Source organism: Hemibagrus wyckioides, linkage group LG04, assembly GCF_019097595.1.
Source record: "Hemibagrus wyckioides isolate EC202008001 linkage group LG04, SWU_Hwy_1.0, whole genome shotgun sequence".
NCBI lineage: Eukaryota > Metazoa > Chordata > Actinopteri > Siluriformes > Bagridae > Hemibagrus > Hemibagrus wyckioides.
In genome coordinates, this window is record NC_080713.1 from 18714318 (window position 1) to 18734789 (window position 20472).

The following is a 20472-nucleotide window of genomic DNA, read 5'->3' on the forward strand; positions in this document are numbered from 1 at the left end:
ACATATCAAAACGTTCAGCACAATGAGGGGAACTGCATGGCGTGTATCCTGGTGACGCCATGTGGCATCACGTGTGTGCCACGCCCCCAAAATAAGTGGAATTTCAAAATTACAGCAACATACACGTGACATATCAAAATGCTCAGCACACTGTAGGGAACTGTGTGACGTGTGTCCAAGTAACGTCACGTGACATGACGTGTGTGCCAATCCCCAAAATTAGCGAAATCACAAAATTAGCACAACCTACACGTGACCTATCAAAACGCTCAGTACAATGAGGGGAACTGCGTGACATGTATCCTGGCGACGTCACTTGGTGTCACGTGTGTGCCATGACCCCAAAATAAGTGGAATTTCAAAATTACCCCAACATACACGTGACATATCAAAATGCTCAGTACATTGTGGGGAACTGCGTGAAGTGTGTCCGAATGACATCATGTGATGTCACGTGCATGTGAACCCCGAAAATAAGCAGAATCACAAAATTACCGCAACATACACGTGACATATCAAGACACTCAGCACATTGTGGGGAACTGCGTGACATGTGTCCGAGTGACATCACGTGACTTCATGTGCGCGCCAACTCCCAAAATTAGCAGAAATGCAAAATTACTGCAACATCATGATGAAAAATAGAAAGTCATGATGTTCAGACTGTAATGTAAATGTAAATTAGCGCTTTAACAGTTTATATTTTATTTAGACCTATCTTTAGGCTTATTTCATTTAAGTACGTCTTAGGTATGGAATAATATTCAAAAGGGTCCTATATGTCAGCGGTTCTCATAATCAAAGACAGTGGGAATCCTTTTTGACACAACATACATTTGTTAGCCTACTTTTATCAACTGCGTTAACATTAAAAATTAAAAGTTAGGCTATTATCTGGATAAGATTTTTGTGTTTTCTGACAATTTTTTTTATTGCTGGCTCGAGCCCCGAATGATTAGCCCTAGCCCTGGTTGAAACCATCTGCCATTTTTGTTTGGTAAACAACTGTTTGTTTGTTACTACAACCTAAGGGTGAAAATGCTGTTTATGTACCATTTAAGGTTTTTCTTCATTTTTTCATTAAAAAAAGAGGAGAAAAAAAACCAAAAGACCACAATTATTTCCCCATATTTATTACATCCAGTCTTCAAATATTATTCTTGCTGAACACACTGTAACAATGTTTAATGAACAAAAGTTAATGCAGTTTACAAAATTGCAAATGTCGTGCTTTCAGTAGACTAGACGAGAGAAAAACTAGTCACAGCATTTTTGCATGGGTTCAAAGGCCTGGTCAAGCTTATAGCTGGCCCTTTCAATGAATTATTCACCACAGCTAGAGTTATTGCTTTAAAAACAAATGAACAAAAACAAAGAACAAAACAACCGAATATATGCTTGATAAATACTAATTTTCTGAGCAAAATACAAAACACCACATTGCAATGAATTATGATTCACAATGTTTAATTAAGAATCCCATTTCCAGAAATGGGCCAAATATACTGAATCCACAAAAAAAAAAAAAAAAACTTCAGAGGATGGGGTGAAAACATACAACATGTCAGGAATATAATACATAGCATTTATATGTGCATTACACTGAACAGAAGTTCCATTTCTGAATCATTCCAATGCAACATTACCATAAAGCCCAAAACAAGAAATAAGCAAAAAAAATGTTGATGAAAATGAAGCGTTCACTTGCTCCCGGGTTTAAAAAAAAAAAAAAAGATCCACCTGAGATCGGGCAGCCAATCGGCCCATCCTCCCATCCTACTACTCTCTCCTGACATTTTCAAAATGGTATGACTGAGTGGTTGTGCTGCTTCTTTTCAGAAATTCCTGGATGAACGTCTGAACTCGAGACTTGTGCATGTAAAAAAATACCCTCGTATGAATGTAAAAGCTATTCATAAGAACTTTGAATAGATTCTATGAAAGTGCGTGCTTTGTTCTGTAGAAACGTCACAACCATCAGAGTGAATGTTGGAGTCATGAAGAGCTGAACGAACCTGCTGGGAATAATCTGCTGCAAATTAATGTAAAAAAGATGTCTCATTACATTTAATAAATTTCCATGGCAGTACCAAAGTGTTTTTTTTTGTTTGTTTTTTTTTTACTTGATTTTCTTCAGCCCTTCATGACATTTCTTATTTCATACATAATCATGTAGCGTTCTTTTTTTGTGTGTTTGCTGCAAAATGACTGTAACAGACAGTCCACTGGTTTTAGAGCTGTACATGCTCGATCATACACAAAGCAGTTTAAATAATTTTCATTTACACTCAAGTCAAGCTGGATGGGAAATGACAGCGCTAACAGCAGTTCCGGCTTACTCCGTTACTTTTATTCCCATTAATGTGGAACTTGCTGTATGCAAGGGGTAAAAACCGAGAACATGAACCACAGCCGTCCTTCACATCTAGTGAAACCGACCAATGCCCACATACGCCTGCAGCACATACTGAAGCCTGAGCTGCAAAGATTTGTTCAGTGTAGGCTGATGTTTTCTGCTACAGCAGAAAACATCACTACACATTCCCATCTAGAACGCATATGACACTGTGGGACTCAGCATTTTCTTTTAAAACAGCGCTCCTAGACATTGCGACTTAAGCACGGTTTACTGACTTCCCTTGTTAAACACAACTCTAAGCCTGGTAATAAAATCATGAGGTCAATCAGGTGTGTTTTATTTAGCAAGGAAAGCGCCACCAAGTAATGGACAATTGGACTCGAAATTATTTAGACGAAAATGAAATACTAAAAGCACTGCTCTCACTTGGTCTGCTGCTACAGTGTCCATCCGAACCACTCAGGTTTGAAAACTCAGGTTCAACTTGATCTGAACCCACATGGTACCATGAGCTTAAAAGGACAAGAATACACTATTTACAGATCTGTACATAAACGGACACAGCAGCAGAGTGCTGTGGAAAACCTCACTTCTGTCTGGTATTGAAACACTACTGTAGAACAGAAAGCAGGAGAAAAGCACAGAGCAAATGAGGACAGGATATCTAAATGCTAAAATACCTTTAAATAAGACAGAATATATAAGAGCATATAATAAGAACAAGAAGGATTTCTAGGGAATATTCTAAACAACCATTTTTTAGTCAGTTAAGATGATCAATCTATTATTCTACATTCTTTGGCAAACGTTTTGGCAAAATGATGAGATCAAATCCACAAACAGCGTGAAAGGGAGTGTAAGTAGGGAGAACAAAACATGTGAGATCAGGAAGTCCAAAGGGCTGCATTAACAGCTTGAAAATCAATAATTCTCTGCCTTCCTCTACTCTCACATGATCTTTACCTCCCACACTCAATAATCCCAACGGTCCTCAGTGAAAAGAAGTCAAGACATCAATTGCCAAGTAAATACGATGCATATTTAGTGCAAATGTTAAAAAAAAAACCAAAAAAAAAACCCAACCTAAACAACAGCACAGAAAGATGATGGGCAGCCAACTGAATGTTAAGCTGAAGCTTGCACTGCACAGCACTGCAAAGAGAGAAGATCCATGCTGTGTACATTTGTCTGCATGTGAGAAAATGTTTGTCTCCTGTGCCAAAAAACATTCACAGCACTGACACGCTCCATTTGTGCTTGTAAGAATGTACACCACACAATGCTAATTTTTTTAAAAAAAACAACAAAACCAATCCATAAAGCAACACTGTATTCATGCAGTAGATGCCAGTTAGCCATGTGTTTATCTGTGTGAGCTGTGTGCCATCACTGCTGTACTGAAATGAACTGAAGGTGTGTCTAAAGAGTGTGTAATGTGCAGTAAATTAACCAGTGATGAAATGCAGTTCACATCCACCCTGTGAAGTCTTATCAAGGACAAATTTTGAAAGATAAAGCCATAACAGCTTCACTGTAAATGTGTGCACAATGATTATTAATGTAGTTAAAGTGTGTGTGTGGTTGCTGACAGTGACACAGATGGTGGAGGAAGGGAGAAGAAGAAGCAATGCAGTCTGGTGTGTGTGTGGTTTTTTTTTTGTTTGTTTTTTTTAAATAAAGGGGGTCAGAGAGGGACACCCATCCTGGTGTGCAGCAGAAGGATGTAGGAGGATAGCTGGGGAACTCCCAGCACATGGCTCTCTAGCTTGTGTGATGGCAGCAGTGAGGGAAGGCACACTGCGCTGGTGGGCCCTACTGGGCAGGACGGGAATCTCAGTGAGCGCTTGGCTCGGCATGTGGAAGGCTGGCAGGGCGAGGGGCTCCGTACAGGGTCACTGATGCTATGTGGTTATTTTGCATCACCTGGAAGCAAATTGACAGAGGCGTCATGTTTCGGGGTATATCAAGTACTTCACTGTGTGAGCAGAATTACCAGAAAAGTCTACACTCACCTATACAGATGCTGATTTATGCAATTATGCAATCAGTCAATTATAAAAACATCCAGACACAAGTCAAGAGCTTCAGTTAATGTTCTTATCTAACATCAGAATGTGGGGGAATGGCTGATCTCATGGAATTTTCATATATTTAGTCTTTAGGGTTTATACAGAGAGATACAATAAAACATCCAGTGAGTAGCAGCTCAGATTTCAGTCAAGCTATTGTCCTGTGTCCTCTTATTAACTGCTGCTCCTTTCCGTGTAAACCTTAAAGACTGCTGTGTGTTAAAATCCAGGGATCAGCTGTTTCTGACCGGTTCAAACCAGCCTGTCATCTGTCCTGTGTCTCTTTGAATGTATGCATTATCCTGCTGCCACACGATTGGCTGATTGTATAGCTGCATGAATGAACAAGTATTAAAGCTAGTGAGTATGTATGTTAAACACAAGTCACAGTCCCACATACAACAGCCTGACTCTCCCACCTCAAAGATCATCCTCTGCAGCCCGTAGCAGAACGTCGATCCGAAGGGATTGGTGTTATTAGCGGATGATGACCTAAAGAAAAGTGAATATTTAGTTTAGTAAATAAAAAATGTCAAATTTCCAGATTCCTATATGGATTTTTTTTTAACAAAAACTTTAAAGAGTACTTCAGTGTTGCTACAGAATTGCAAAACCCTACTTACTGAAAAGTGACCAATAAACTAATGCTATGTACTGAATTAAACAATTAAAACATGCACATAAACAACGGGCAATGGTTAAGGTTCTGAGTCATTGACCATAAGATTGGGGTTCAAGCCCCAGTACCGCCAAGCTGCCACTGTTGGGCCCTTGAGCAAGGCCCCCAACTGACCCTGCTCCAGGGGAGCTGTATCATGGCTGACCCTGAGGTCTGGCCCAAACCCCCAAGGATGGGATATGAGAAGAAATAATTTAACAGTGCAGTGATGTATATGTGACAAAGACAACATGAATTTTAAAATATGTAACTACAATTCTGAAAATGTCAATGAACTTTAATCATTAACACTTAGTAACTGCTTTATCCTGGTCAAGATCACAGTGTACGTGAGGCAGAAATAAATCCTGAATAGTATACCAGTCTACTGCAGGTCACCATGCACATGCACGCTCAGTTACACTCTCACTCTCGCCAAAGACAGTTTGGTACAGCCAATACACCTACATGCATGGCTTTTGGGGGTGGGAGGAAACTGAAGAACTGAGAGGAAACCCAGAGAAACCCAGCAGAACTCCACATACACAGTAACCATGGAGATAAACAGCAACCCTAAGCCACCCTAACACTAAGATTTACACCAAAGCTGTTTTTTAGTAGGTTGATCAAAGTCTAGCTGCTTAAATAAAGCCTTTTAATTATGTTGTGTAGCCATGTGAGATCAGGCAGAAAGCGGCATTTCTGTGATTAAGTGTCTGGTGTTGTGTAGTTAGTGCAAATTCTTTGCTTTAAAGAAGTATTCCCATTTATTAACACATATTTAGAATACATACACACAAATAACTACAAAAATATATTTTCCTTCAATGTTTACTGACTGCCCTAAAACCTGCCCTTGGATTTATATTTTAAGTCAGTTATATGTACACAGGTTTGCTTTGCTTTTCTCAGTAGTGGAAAAAACAAGGTCCAAACTATGTTCTTGTCCATATTCAGCAGACATACATTACAAAAAAAAAAAAGTGTTGGAATATGCGTTTTGTAAAAATTACTGCTCAGATTCCATAGGCTACAAAGAAAGACTATTAGTTTCACATTGATATCAGATGCTTAGGAATTATTTGAACAATTCCTTAAATTAATACTCAATGTTAAAAGTGGCAGCTGTTGTGAATTCAGTGCTGTCTCTCTTACCTATGAAGCACCACCGGTTTCTCCATAGGGTGTCCCAATAACTCTTGGATATGATCCCACTGAGTTGGAAGAAATAAATTTAGCACATTTATCACAAAACCTTGGACGATGACTCATTGTGCATTCTGTGGTGTACGTTATGTGCAGTCACCTTGCTGTAGGTGGTGAGGATGCAGTCTTCCTCCTGAGCATCAGGTCCATCTGAAAAACACGAAGGCTTCTGAGACAAAGCCGAGCTTCTAACAATTTGTCTACATGTATTAGGGGAAATATAATAAGTTTAGGAAAAAGGTACAAAAGCCTGATTTTTCACCTTTTTTAATTATGAGTGGAATCTTAAAATCACATCGATGGTATCTGAAATCAGGAAGGGAGTTAAATTTATATCAAATTCAATGAAGTGCTTGCTAGAAATCAGAACAGGCCAACATCCATAAGATAAAAATAGTGTTTTTAATTGACATATAGCCTCAATTACCTACAGAAATGCGATATTTCATAAGGAAAAACAGTAAGAATCACCCCCTCCATCACCACCTTTCTGCTCTAGCAGTTTTAAATCTGAGGAAATGATCATCCCAAATACATTCTCTGTGCACCACTAAGCCGAGCTAAACCAAAGCAGCACAAGACTCACATGTTGAAATTATAATGGCCGGGGTAATTGGTGTGTAGGACAAACTTCTTCACCAGGTGGGTCGTGGAGTCAAACAGGATGTCCTGAAGAGACAAGAGGAAAAAAAGAATTGTTTGTATAAAAACACAGAAATATACTCTTTGCTGATTGCAATTTTTGAATATGCTTCAAAAATTGTGTTATCATTGGCTCCACTTGATTGTAAATGAAATCTAGGCACCACATTGCCATTTAAGTAGTAGTAGGTCAAGGAAACTGGATTTGTCTCATTTGTATCCTGAATGGTGGGAAAGTCCAAGGCATTTAATTTGTGTTTTTTGGAGACTGAGGGAATTTCCCACCATTCAATTGCCTTACAACATCCAGACGTTCTAAAGCTGTGGTTTCCAGTGTCGGGTCAGTGACATATAAACTATTCTAATTCTTTTAAATAATGTGTCAATGGTAGAGATCAACTGCTGTTTCTTTGGTTCTCATAACTCTAATAAAGCCGAATCCCCTCATCACTAGAGCAGCCTGACGAGCCAAAGCATTTCTTGCAAGAAATTGTTAATTTTCTAAACTCCAGCTAAATATTCGCGTATAACAATAGCATAAATAAAGTTGACTCCAATACTTGTTAATATGACAAGAACAAATACAACACAAAATACAAGAATACAAAATGGCTATACAATATACCTAATTAGTGTTGCATTAATAAGAGAGGCTGTAAATTGTTTTAACAACAGAAAGGGGTTCTATTGACTTGGATGACTGAAAACCTAGAGCTGCTTAATGCAATAGAATACTACTGCAAATGCTATGGACAGAGCAGGCTGGCTTGAGCTGCAGAAAAACAGCTGCTTTCCTACTATAGACACTTACCACTCCCAGGGTGAAGTAGTTGAAGAAATAGTCATTACACTTGGATGGGACTTGCTTGTGTGGAGAAGGAGAGTGGATCTTCATCTAAAAGATGATGTGAGAGTATTATACGTCACACATACATTTATAGCATATAGCAGATGTCCTTATCTTTAGTGAAGTGCTTTCTAGACAATATTAAACATTATCCTTGGGGACAGGGATAAGAATATTATCAAGCTAAACCCCAAAACCCTAAACCTTAAATACTATCAAGAAAGCACACACACACAAATGGGTGCTCAGAGTACATTAATTCTATTAAAAAAAAAGACTTTGTAAGGTTATGAGTCGTTATAGAGGTGAAAAGACCTGTCGTTTAGCAAGCACTGGGAGAGTACTGAACCCAATCAGATGCTTTTCTACAAGCAATTTGACACAGTGTCACTACCTTGTCTTCAGACTTGTAGAAAACCTTATGTGGGGAGCCTAGAGCACTCAGAACATCCTGACACGAATCACCAAAGTAGATGTTCCTTTCCAGAGCCCGCACTTTTGCATCTGCCAACACTCCCGGACCGCAGCCTGTGAAAAACACACACGCACACACACGACTGTGTAATAAGCAGTGTCAGTGCTTGCTTTGCAGCATTGCGTACCCTTTGCTGAGTAGATGATGCATGCTACATACTCTTCATGCAAATTATGTTAAGGAATAAAATTCTGAATGCTCTTACAACTGCATGTTCTTAAGTGTTTTAGGCTTCTCATACCACAAAGATTTTCCAATGACTGCAGTTTTGAATTTATTAAACAAACGACACATATTACTCTAATGCTGTGAAATGGCTGTGAAGATAGTTACTCTTATTATGTACATTAAAATAAATATAGAGAAACTACTAAAACAGTCATAACTCTCAATAGACTTTCTCTTGGCATTAATATGAGAATTCTCAGAACAAATGTTTCTGAGAAGCCGGAAAGTCCTTTATCCTGATGATTTACTGCCCATTACAAAACTCTGATAACTGAGATTTCTTCCACAAGTAAATGTGTCCCTGCAGAAAATGTCACCGTATCTACAATTCCTTCACAGTTAAATGAAAAGGTTTTCAACTCGGTTTATTACCTTTAAATTATTAGCTGTATACATACACCTGGGAATGAATTCTTACTAAAACATATGAGAACAAACACTAAAGTCGGACCTGTGCTGTCATAGAAAATAAATTAAACTAAATCTTTCTGCTTCAACACTGCTTAGACTCAATTGTGCAACAGTGCAGTAATATATGTTAATAGTTAAGAGATGGGAATGCTGCTATGTAAAGTCACCACAGTAAGATCCTGAAATGAGTGAAACAGACTAATATCATCTGAACCTGCAGTGAGGATCCGCAGTTTGAGACCCAAAGGCCCTGTTGCATCCCTCAGAACATCCACACACTCTGCATACACATTACCGAGAAAACAGGCCAGAGGCATCCCAGGAGCCCTGAGAGTGAGAGAAAGAGAGAGAGAGAATGAGAAAGAGTGAGAGAACGAGAGAGAGAGAGAGAGAGAGAGAGAGAGAGAGAGAAATGTAATGTAATATAGAGATTGTGCTTGAGGAAAGTAGTTTTGGAGTCATTTAAGCACTTGAACTCAATGGTATTTTAAATCCTATTCTGAATTCGATAGCTAATGTGTTATAAAAAAAAAGAACACATTAGCGTTGATCATTAAATTAGCTGCATGTCAAGGGAGCATATCCAACACTTATACTCTTTGCACTCACATGGAACAGTGTTACATTTAGAGACACTCTGGCAAATGTGTAGAGCTTAAAGTTATTTCTCTCTCTTCAAGACTGAAACCAATCCAGAGGATTTGTGCCAATTATGCTTCAGAATGCAATTAAATGATTCAGGGCGGGTTTGTTTTCTTTAAATAAAAAAAAAGGATACGAATCTTAATGATTAACGATATAATGAAATAAAACTGTCCATATTTTAAATAAATAATGCATTTTGAGCATACATGTCGTGGGATTTCATAAGCAACATGTTTTTTTTTTTTAAGGAGAACACAGGTTTCAAAATGACCATCGCAAACAACAAACTACGATATGGCCAAAAGTATGTGGACACCTGCCCATCACACAAATACGTGGTTCTTCCCCAATTTGTCGTCACGAAGTTGGACGCATACAATTATAGAATGCAAATACACCGATCAGCCATAACATTATGAGCAGTGAAAGGTGAAGTGAATAATGCTGATTATCTCCTCATCATGGCACCTGTTAGTGGGTGGGATATATTAGGCAGCAAGTGAACATTCTGTCCTCAAAGTTGTTGTGTTAGAAGCAGGAAAAATGGGCAAGTGTAAGGGCCAAATTGTGATGGCTAGACGAATGGATCAAAGCATATCCAAAACTGCAGCTCTTGTGGGGTGTTCCCGGTCTGCAGTGGTCAGTATCTATCAAAAGTGGTCCAAGGAAGGAACAGTGATGAACCGGCAACAGGGTCATGGGCGGTCAAGGCTCACTGATGCACATGGGGAGAGAAGGCTGACCTGTGTGATCTGATCCAACAGACGAGCTACTGTTGATCAAATTGCTGAAGAAGTTAATGCTGGTTCTGATAGAAAGGTGTCAGAATACACAGTGCATGACTGGTCAACGGCTGTTTTGGCAGCAAAAGGGGGACCAACACAATATTAGGTAGAGTATAGAGAGTTTGTCACCTCTTGTAGAGCAATCTTGGTCCAGTCCTTCATGCAGAAATTACAATTGTTTCTACAGTTACAATCATATAACTTCAGTCTTTAATTCAGACCACAGGTTTGAACCCAAAATTTATTATCTTGTCGAAAAATGCCATTTAGAGCCAACTCCCTTCCAACTCCCTTTAACTTCCTGGCAGAGGCAACCATGATTTGGATAAAAATATCCTGACATGGATATGTTTCAATACAGCCTGCTCTTATGGATATGGTATATGAAACCCCCCCCCCTCTTACTATCCTCCTCGAAAATCAAATTCCTTCCCATGAGGAAAACTACAGTGAGACCAAGCTGTGAGAAAAGTTAAGCAGTCTAGGCCAAACGACTTAGACCCTTGAAACTTTATTATTCAGGTCCTGAATCTTCTTAATGGGATTTATAACTGATTACACATTTTTAAATCCATCAGTTTTGCAGGTCAACTTACATCCGACTGAGAACTATATTTTTCCTGTATTAAATGGGAGGTAAGCAGTTTGTGTATGCTGCTTTTGAAATCATCTACCTATTGTTACAGAGATTTTCTGCCTAGTCTCAGAGATTGTATGTTCTCAGATTATGATTTGATTCACATGCCAGGCATGTGTATGCACAGCTGAACACAAACACAAAGCTCTTACTTGGTTTCTTGAAGGTTGTTTCCAGTGTAAATATACATCCTCTTGACGGTCGCCCCATGAGGAATCTGCAGGGAGGCCAAGCCATGGGCAAAGTTAGGCTGTCAAAGTAAAATAACTTGGAATGGATTGGCATGCGGGTGTAGGTGTGGATTTAGCATGCAATAAATTATTGAGACTCGTGAACATAACATTTTTATTTATCTAAGCAATTTAAAGTAGCTTAGGATGAATAGAGGAAATAAACAATTCATTTAGAAGTGTGTTTTAACTTAATGTTCAACTCTAGAATAAAATCACGGAAATTAAGCATTCTTCTCAGGTAAGTGAAGCCTTTGTGCGTTTTGTTATGTTTTAAACCCTCAAGATGGCAGATTCTCAAAAGGGTTATAATTTTACCACAGTGTTGTAAAATTCTTGAATCTGATTGGTTGTTGGTGTTTAATAATCTTCTATAAAAAGTAAAGCTCTGATGGTAAAGAGTGTAATTAAAAGCACAGGTTTATATTAATAAAACATTTTTCTAAAACTCACAATCTAAGGCTAATAATAACAAAATGGATAAAAATGTCATGAGTATATAGAGTAAAAAAAATAGAAAAAAGGCTAGTGAGAGAACATTCATTAATAGAGGCTGGTATTTAAGTGATAAGAGAAATTAACTTGTTTCACAGACGTTTCATAACATAAAATGTACCTTTACATTGGTGTTTAAAAAACACCCCCACAAAAATCATTAAGTCTTATGATGATGCCCAACCTATCGCAGGGCACAATCTCTCTCTCTCACACACACAGGACAATTTAAAGATGCCAATCAACCTACAATGCATGTCTTTTTACTGGTGGAGGAAACAGGAGAACCCAGTGGAAACCCTTTAGAATCTGGTGAGAACATGCACAGGACAGAGGCAGGAATCTAACCCCTATCCCCTCACGTGCGAGGAAAACGTGCTAAATTCTAAGAGACTGAGCTTCCTGTGTCATTCATATACACTACCAGTCAAAAGTTGACACACCTTCTAATTCAATGTTTTTTGTTTAGGGATTTATTTTCTACATTCTAGAACAATACTGGAGATTTCAAAACTATAAAATAACACACATGGACTTAAGTAATCCATATGTAACGACAACAAAAAACAGTCAGTTGTTATTTTAAGACATGAAGGTCAGGTGTTCTGGAATAGTTCTTGCAAGAACAGTATTGTCAAGTGCATTTGCAAAACCCATCAAGCACCATGATGAAACTGGCTCACATGAAGACCATCCCAGTAAAGCAAGACCAAAACTTACCTCTGCTGCAGAGGAGAAGTTCATTTAGAGTTACCAGCCTCAGAAATCACCAATTAACAGCACCTCAGATTAGAGCCGTTATGAAGGCTTTACAGAGCATCAGTAGCAGACATATCTCAATATCAACTGTTCAAACGAGATTATTGTGTATTTCGGCCGCCTTCAGCATTGTTTTACAAGGTAGAAAGAAATAAACATCAGGAAAGACCATGGGATTAGAAGATGTGTCCAAACTTTTGACTGGTAGTGTATAAATTAAAATTTGCTGACAACCTGCTTTGGTGTAAAAGAATAAAATACTTTGGGATATAAAATCATAACAGCACTATGTCATCCAATCATGTTTCATACTCACAGATTATACTGTATTGTGTTTTTAGATTATCCAATAACGTGATAGAATTTCTGAAATTTGACAGAAGAATCTAGAAAATTATTAAAGCATTGTGTGCAGCAACACATCAGGGGAAAAGCACAAGCAACAATATGGACACAGGGCTTACCTCGTATTTTGGGGCTTCGCTCCATGAGTCTAACTGGAAGGAGAACGAGAGGCCTCGGAAGTTCAGATGGAATAGCTGTTCTGCAGCATTGTACACTAGGTATGGAGGGACAATTATTTAATTACCATGAGCAATTCCTTTGAAAGGTCACTGCATGCTCAATGCACATAACTCTCTAAACAGACATTTAAACACACTGTACACTTGCAGTCCATATAAAGTCAGTAAAGAAAGCAGTATATCTAGTAGCATAGAAGCGAAGAGACTGAATGTTGTACCTCCTGGATGAGTAGCGCCAAAGGACTGGTCAATCTGCTCTATGGTGGGTGCTATTGCCTGAGAGTTAAAATGTACTCCACTGTAAGATAAGGAAGAAAAGATTAGTGTGTTCTGTGCAGTACCTAGACAACACATGGGTGCTTCTAAACCTGTTGTTTTTTCCCCACCAGCAGGTGGTGCTATAGCACAGAGCTAAACACACTCCTGTTTTTTCCCCCAAAAAGGTCTTTTTAACACAGGCGAAGATGCCATTTTCTGGCCATGTCCTAACAAGTCTTGACAACAGCATTTTCTGATGTTGAGGACTAACTTATATATACATATATACATATATATATATACATATATACATATATATATACACATATATATACACATATATATATATATATACACACACATACATACATATATATATATATATATACACTATATTGCCAAAAGTATTCGCTCACCTGCCTTGACTCGCATATGAACTTAAGTGACATCCCATTCCTAATCCATAGGGTTCAATATGACGTCGGTCCACCCTTTGCAGCTATAACAGCTTCAACTCTTCTGGGAAGGCTGTCCACAAGGTTTAGGAGTGTGTTTATGGGAATTTTTGACCATTCTTCCAGAAGCGCATTTGTGAGGTCACACACTGATGTTGGACGAGAAGGCCTGGCTCTCAGTCTCCGCTCTAATTCATCCCAAAGGTGTTCTATCGGGTTGAGGTCAGGACTCTGTGCAGGCCAGTCAAGTTCATCCACACCAGACTCTGTCATCCATGTCTTTATGGGCCTTGCTTTGTGCACTGGTGCACAGTCATGTTGGAAGAGGAAGGGGCCAGCTCCAAACTGTTCCCACAAAGTTGGGAGCATGGAATTGTCCAAAATGTCTTGGTATGCTGAAGCATTCAGAGTTCCTTTCACTGGAACTAAGGGGCCAAGCCCAGCTCCTGAAAAACAACCCCACACCATAATCCCCCCTCCACCAAACTTTACACTTGGCACAATGCAGTCAGACAAGTACCGTTCTCCTGGCAACCGCCAAACCCAGACTCGTCCATCAGATTGCCAGATGGAGAAGCGCGATTCGTCACTCCAGAGAACGCGTCTCCACTGCTCTAGAGTCCAGTGGCGGCGTGCTTTACACCACTGCATCCGACGCTTTGCATTGCACTTGGTGATGTATGGCTTGGATGCAGCTGCTTGGCCATGGAAACCCATTCCATGAAGCTCTCTGCGCACTGTTCTTGAGCTAATCTGAAGGCCACATGAAGTTTGGAGGTCTGTAGCGATTGACTCTGCAGAAAGTTGGCGACCTCTTCGCACTATGCACCTCAGCATCCGCTGACCCCGCTCCGTCAGTTTACGTGGCCTACCACTTCGTGGCTGAGTTGCTGTCGTTCCCAAACACTTCCACGTTCTTATAATACAGCTGACAGTTGACTGTGGAATATTTAGGAGCGAGGAAATTTCACGACTGGATTTGTTGCACGGGTGAGCGAATACTTTTGGCAATATAGTGTATATATATATATATATATATATATATATATATATATATATATATATATATATATATATATATATATATATATATATATATATATGTGTGTATGAGAGAGAGAGAGATATGAATGACTTCCACCCCATTCAACAACCAGCACTGCTCCCAGTACACCCCACCACATGTGAAATCCTATTATTAACTCAATAATTATTGAGTATTTATATTTTTATATTATTTTCGGTATCCATATGCTGCTCTAACAATGCAAATTTACAAACAAAGGATTATCTTATATTACTTACCAGTATTTCAGTTTCACCTTGCTCAAGTCATACACTTCAATAACCTGGAAATAATAATGCTTGATTAGTAAATGTGAAACAGAAAACAAAGAGACAGAACACATAACCAAACTAACCTATTGAGAAACATTCAAATGCTAATTCTCCATTAAAATTATAAATAAGCAAAGCAACTGACCAGTGTACGTACACACACACACACACACAAACAAACACAAACACACAAAGACCTTCAGTCTCTGATTGCAGGCATCAAACAGCAGTTTAATTCCATCCTGAGTCAAGTTGAGTATGAGGTCATGACTGAGTGGCATCTGTACAGAAGAGAATGACGTTTAAAACACCAAGATCTAGAACCAGTCTGCCTTTATTGGTGTTTTTCTTTTAACAAACTAATGATTTGTCAATCCTTACTTGTTCGCTGTAGAGCACCTGGACATTTTTGATAATTCGGCAGTGCTTCTGCAAGATGGAAATGGCCTGGGCCAATGGCATTCCTTTTAGAAATAAAAACAATTATTTGCATTAATGTATCTAACCTTCTATTTACACTGATCAGCCATAACATTATGAGCACTGACAGGTGAATTGAATAACACTGATGATCTCCTCATCATGGCACCTGTTAGTGGGTGGGATATATTAGTCAGCAAGTGAACATTTTGTCCTCAAAGTTGTTGTGTAAGAAGCAGGAAAAATGGGCAAGCGTAATGATTTGAGCGAGTTTGACAAGGGCCAAATTGCAATGGCTAGACGACTGGATCAGAGCATCTCCTAAACTGCAGCTCTTGTGGGGTGTTCCCAATCTGCAGTGGTCACTATCTATCCAAAGTAGTCCAAGGAAGGAACAGTGGTGAACCGGCAACAGGGTACCACCTACCTAAGCATTGTCGCAGACCATAACATCCTTTCATGGAAATGGTATTTCCTGATGGCTGTGGCCTCTTTCAGCAGGATAATGTGCTGTGCGACAAAAATAGTTCAAGAATGGTTTGATGAGCACAACAACACATTTGAGGTGTTGATTTGGCCTCCAAATTCCCCAGATCTCAATCCAATCAAGCATCTGTGGGATGATCTGCACAAACAAGTCCGATCCATGGGGGCCTGATATATTCTACATCTCTGCTCGCTCGCAACTTCGAGGACTGTGCTGCGAACATCTTGGTGCCAGATACCACAACACACCTTCAGGGATCTAGAGGAGTCCATGCCTCAACGGGTCAGGGCTGTTTTGGCAGCAAAAGGGGGACCAACACAATATTAGGCGGGTGGTCATAATGCTATGTCTGTAATGCTATGTCTGATCAGTGTATAAGATTTATCGATTTCAAAAGAGAATACAAGCTTCATACAGTGCGAGATGAAGTGACATTCATTTGCACTCTATTTATTTAGTTATTTATAAATAAACACAACTGAGCAGTTGATGGTTTAAGGATTTTGCTGAAGGACCCTAAAGCCTTTAAGCACCAGTTCCTAAGAATCTTACCTAATGCGAATTCCCATTGTTCATTTCCCAAAGAGCGCTCAGGAACCACCTCCAGATCCAGCATTGGGTTTTCAGCGGGCTTCTCGGACTGGGCCAGAGCTGGACCTTATCTCTCACACACACTACAGACTGAAAAACTGCTGTTACACAGGGGTCAGTTTCACCTGCACCTCTGACAGAGGCCACATCAACCAATCAACACACACACTGTCGATCTGGGCTTCACTAAAAACCCTAACTCTCGGGTTTAACACGATCGTTAACTCTGCTGTCCGATCAGCGACAGTGTCTGCATACTCAAACACAAGCTAATGAATACAAGCACACTTTATTAGCAATATATTATAAATATCAACGTGGCATAAATACAGAAAACTTTATTAAATATGACGAGCTACAGGTTGTCTTTCCTCTAAACTATACTGTGAACATTAAAAAATCAATCAGTCCAGTTAAAGAGAAATGTTTAACACACTGAACTCAAGCACTGCCAACATCACACACACACACTCAGATTGTACAACCTAAACGTCCTGCTCAAGTAAAAACAAACAAACAAACAAACACGCTCCTTTATTTTCTTCACTCCGATGCCCTTATTCAGCAGTTATTAAACAAAGCTAGTTAATTTAGCTGCCTTTACTCTCAGACTCAGACCACTCTATTTAAATTAGCTAACGGATTCAACACCAACACGTTCACACACACACACACACACGCACGCACGCGCACACACACACACCGAACACACTGTGACTCGCCTAGCCTTGTTTTCTTTCTTCACTGAGGTTCAGCAGCTAGCGTATTTCAAAACACTGCCTCCAGACTGTTCATAGCGCCTCCGTGTTTCTCGGATTCAGTCGTACTTCTTGTTACCACCGCGCTTCTGCCCCTGCCTCACTGAGATGTTTCTCTTCAGCTCGACACAATAAAAAGCCCTGCAACTTCCATCAAAAACACCTCGATCAGCTGATACTTCAACTTCCGGTGTGAAGAGTCGCTGCACTTCCGAAACCGAGGGCATTTTCCAGTTGTCAAAGTAACAGTCCTGTGGCGAATATGACTGAGCTGTTGATTCCAGTGTAATGAAAAAAACGAAACATTTTGACATTTTACACTAACATTTAACTCTAATATCATTATTTTATGGATTGTAGTAATCATTTCCATTAATAGTAATCTGACAGGGTTCAGAGTCACACCTTTCCAAGTGTAAATCCGCAGCATTTAGCCTTCCACATACAGTTTACTACAGTGTTTAATTTAACTTCATAATTTAACGAACTGTGCTGGAAAGAAACACTTCTAATCTTAACACGTTTCTAGAAATGTCCACCAGATGGTAGCATACACGGTAGTACTGGCACACACACACACACACACACACACAAAGCAGGTAGTAGGCTAGACTCCTGGGCCAGAGCATCTTCAAGACAGCAGGTTTCATGAGGTGTTCCTGATAAGCAGCAGTTTGTACTTATTAAAAGTGTGTCCAAGCAAGGACTGATGAATCAATGATTGGGTCATGTTTGCCAAGACCGTTCAGAGAGCCCATGCAGACCCCTGTCCACTGCTGTAAACATGTGGACAGTTGTGTGTGCGTACAACACTTTACCTGGGGAAGAGATGGTATCAGGAAGCAGGTTGGAAACATACACTATATTGACATATATTATATAGTATATATTATATACTATAATGAATTAGAGCGAAGACTGCAAGCCAGGCCAAAACTGGGACGTCTGCCCTTACATGCACATGAATATAATATGGAGTTGGCTCACCCTTTGCTGCTATAACAGGCTTTCCACAAGGTTTAGGAGTGTGTTAATGGGAATTTTTGACTATTCCACTAGAAGCGCATTTGTGAGGTCAGGCACTGATGTTGGACGAGAAGGTCTGGCTCACAGTCTCCTCTCTAATTCATCTCAAAGGTTTTCTGTCAGGTTGAGGTCAGGACTCTGTGCAGGACAGTCAATTTCTCCACACCAAACTCACTCATCCATGTCTTTATGAACCTTGCTTTGTGTACTGTTGTGTAGTCATGTTGGAACAGGAAGGGGTCATCCCCAAACTGTTCCCACAAAGTTGGGAGCATGGAATTCTCCAAAATGTCTTGGTATGCTGAAGCATTAAGAGTTCTTTTCACTGGAACTAAAGGGCCAAGACCAAACCCTGAAAAACAACAACTGAATTCACTTTTGGCAATATAGTGTACACACACACACACACACACCAACTGGCAGGTAGGCAGGTGCAGGGGAAAAGCTAAATAAAGCAAAAAATTTTTTTTAAAAAGAACCTAAAATTTGTTTTCCAAAGGTATGGTACTCCAGTTTCCTCCCCATAGACTCCTGGGCCAGAGCATCTCCAAGACAGCAAGTCTAATGAGGTGTTCCTGATATTCAGTGGTTTGTACCTACCAAAAGTGTGTCCAAGTAAGGACTGATGAATTAACGACTGGGTCATGGGTGCCAAGACCGTTCAGAGAGCCCATGCAGACCCCTTTCCACTACTGTAAACATGTGGACAGTTGTGTTTGCGTACAACGCTTTACCTGGGGAAGAGATGGCACCAGGATGCAGGTTGGAACCATACATTCATACATATGTACATACATGAAGTTTTTAGAAATTAACAAAAAAATAAGTGTTCAAGTTCTTGAAATTTAATATTCAAGATTCTGCATTATTATACACCATTTTAACGGCTGTGTACAAAAGGTCAAATTTTCATCAGACTTAATCTCTTCTAGTGAAGCATGTGTTCAGATTTAAAATGGCTCATAAGGTTTTATATAAATTTGTAGAGTCTGTGTCAGCTCGAGTACAAAAGTGCAATCTACAAATTATTTAATTGTAAACTTTTATAACAGATTTGAGTGTAAAAGCAACAATAAAATGAAACCCCCTTTGTTATAGTCCTCATATCCTGTTTCTTGAACTATATACATTTTCTTGAGCAATATTTTCCTACTTTAAATATCAAGTATGAATTGTAATCCTTTTAGCATAATTTTAGAGCAAATTCAGCAAATAGTTATCTGATATGGGTTTTCTGTTAGTTTAAGCACGATTTCCTTTTCAGATATTCACATGTGTAATCAAAATGTCCATATAATCAAACACAGAGGAATCATAACCCATCCATCCATTGTCTATACCTGCTTTATTCCTAATTAGGGTCACGGGGATCTGCTGGAGCCTGTCCCAGTGCACACTGGGCAAAAGGCAGGGCTACACCCTGGACAGGTCGCCAGTCCATCACAGGGCCACATATAGACAGACAACCACACACACTCACACTCACTCCTATAGGCAATTTAGAATTACCAGTCAACCTAATGTACGTGTTTTTGGACTGTGGGAGGAAACCGGAGTACCTGGAGTAAACCCACGCAGGCACAGGGATATCATGCAAACTCCACACAGAAAGGCCCCTAGGAATCATAACCCTGAAAGAATAAAAGCATTTTCTTGTAATGTTAAGTGTAAGCTAAGCCATATCAGCTCACCCATACCTGCCTGAATTATAGTTTATAAATTATTTTATTAGAGCATTTAGCCTACTCAGTTCTGTCTAATGAACATGATAAATGGGAATTCGTTGAAATAACTCTACTTTTATAAGTTTGTAGACATATGCAGACAACTCACTTATTTAATGTAGCCTGAGTGCTGCTTAAATGCTTCCCCAGGATACTACTCTAGTGACAAAAGTACTGAGAGTGTGGGATTTGCTGTACAAGACGTATGATGCAATTGTGCAGGGTATGGGGCAAAATGGAGAGTCATCTGCAGGGGAAACGGAGCTGACTGATTTCAAACAGAGGAATACGCTCAATGCCCACACATTGAGACATATTGCTGTTGGGTCTGGCATGTATAAAACTTTATGAATCACTGTCTGTGGATGGAAAAGTCAAACTCAGGAAAACTTCTAAGTTTATCCATTGAAACCTCCAAACACGTAATGTAATCATGGGCCAGCTG

The 20472-nt window shown here is 39.5% G+C and overlaps 1 protein-coding gene across 3 annotated transcripts; it reads right to left on the reverse strand.

Annotated features, from left to right (window-relative positions):
* Positions 1 to 1117: 1117 nt before the first annotated feature.
* Positions 1118 to 17474, reverse strand: phaf1 (phagosome assembly factor 1). Of its 3 annotated transcripts, XM_058387941.1 has the most exons (17): positions 17242 to 17474; positions 16481 to 16609; positions 15403 to 15485; positions 15219 to 15302; positions 14989 to 15032; positions 13189 to 13268; positions 12911 to 13005; positions 11115 to 11212; positions 9110 to 9222; positions 8176 to 8309; positions 7746 to 7829; positions 6879 to 6961; positions 6555 to 6598; positions 6393 to 6442; positions 6242 to 6300; positions 4848 to 4920; positions 1118 to 4282 (listed from the first exon to the last, which is right to left on the reverse strand). In XM_058387941.1, the coding sequence occupies exons 2-17, from the start codon at positions 16542 to 16544 to the stop codon at positions 4193 to 4195; spliced, it is 1278 nt and encodes a 425-aa protein (XP_058243924.1). In that variant the 5' UTR covers positions 16545 to 16609; positions 17242 to 17474; the 3' UTR covers positions 1118 to 4192. The 3 variants fall into 3 exon arrangements, with proteins under 3 accessions (XP_058243924.1, XP_058243922.1, XP_058243925.1); XM_058387939.1 differs by having other exon boundaries at positions 16481 to 17474; XM_058387942.1 differs by having other exon boundaries at positions 11115 to 11179; positions 16481 to 17473.
* Positions 17475 to 20472: the final 2998 nt, after the last annotated feature.

Bases quoted from the DNA above. Each gene is read 5' to 3' on its own strand.
- phaf1 (XM_058387941.1), bottom strand. From the start codon at position 16,544: ATGCTGGATCTGGAGGTGGTTCCTGAGCGCTCTTTGGGAAATGAACAA. The intron at 13,006-13,188 runs GTACAACATTCA...CTCCATACCTAG, and splicing joins TGGCGCTACTCATCCAGGAG to TGTACAATGCTGCAGAACAG. The intron at 6,443-6,554 runs GTGAAAAATCAG...CGTGTTTTTCAG, and splicing joins TCCACTCATAATTAAAAAAG to ATGGACCTGATGCTCAGGAG.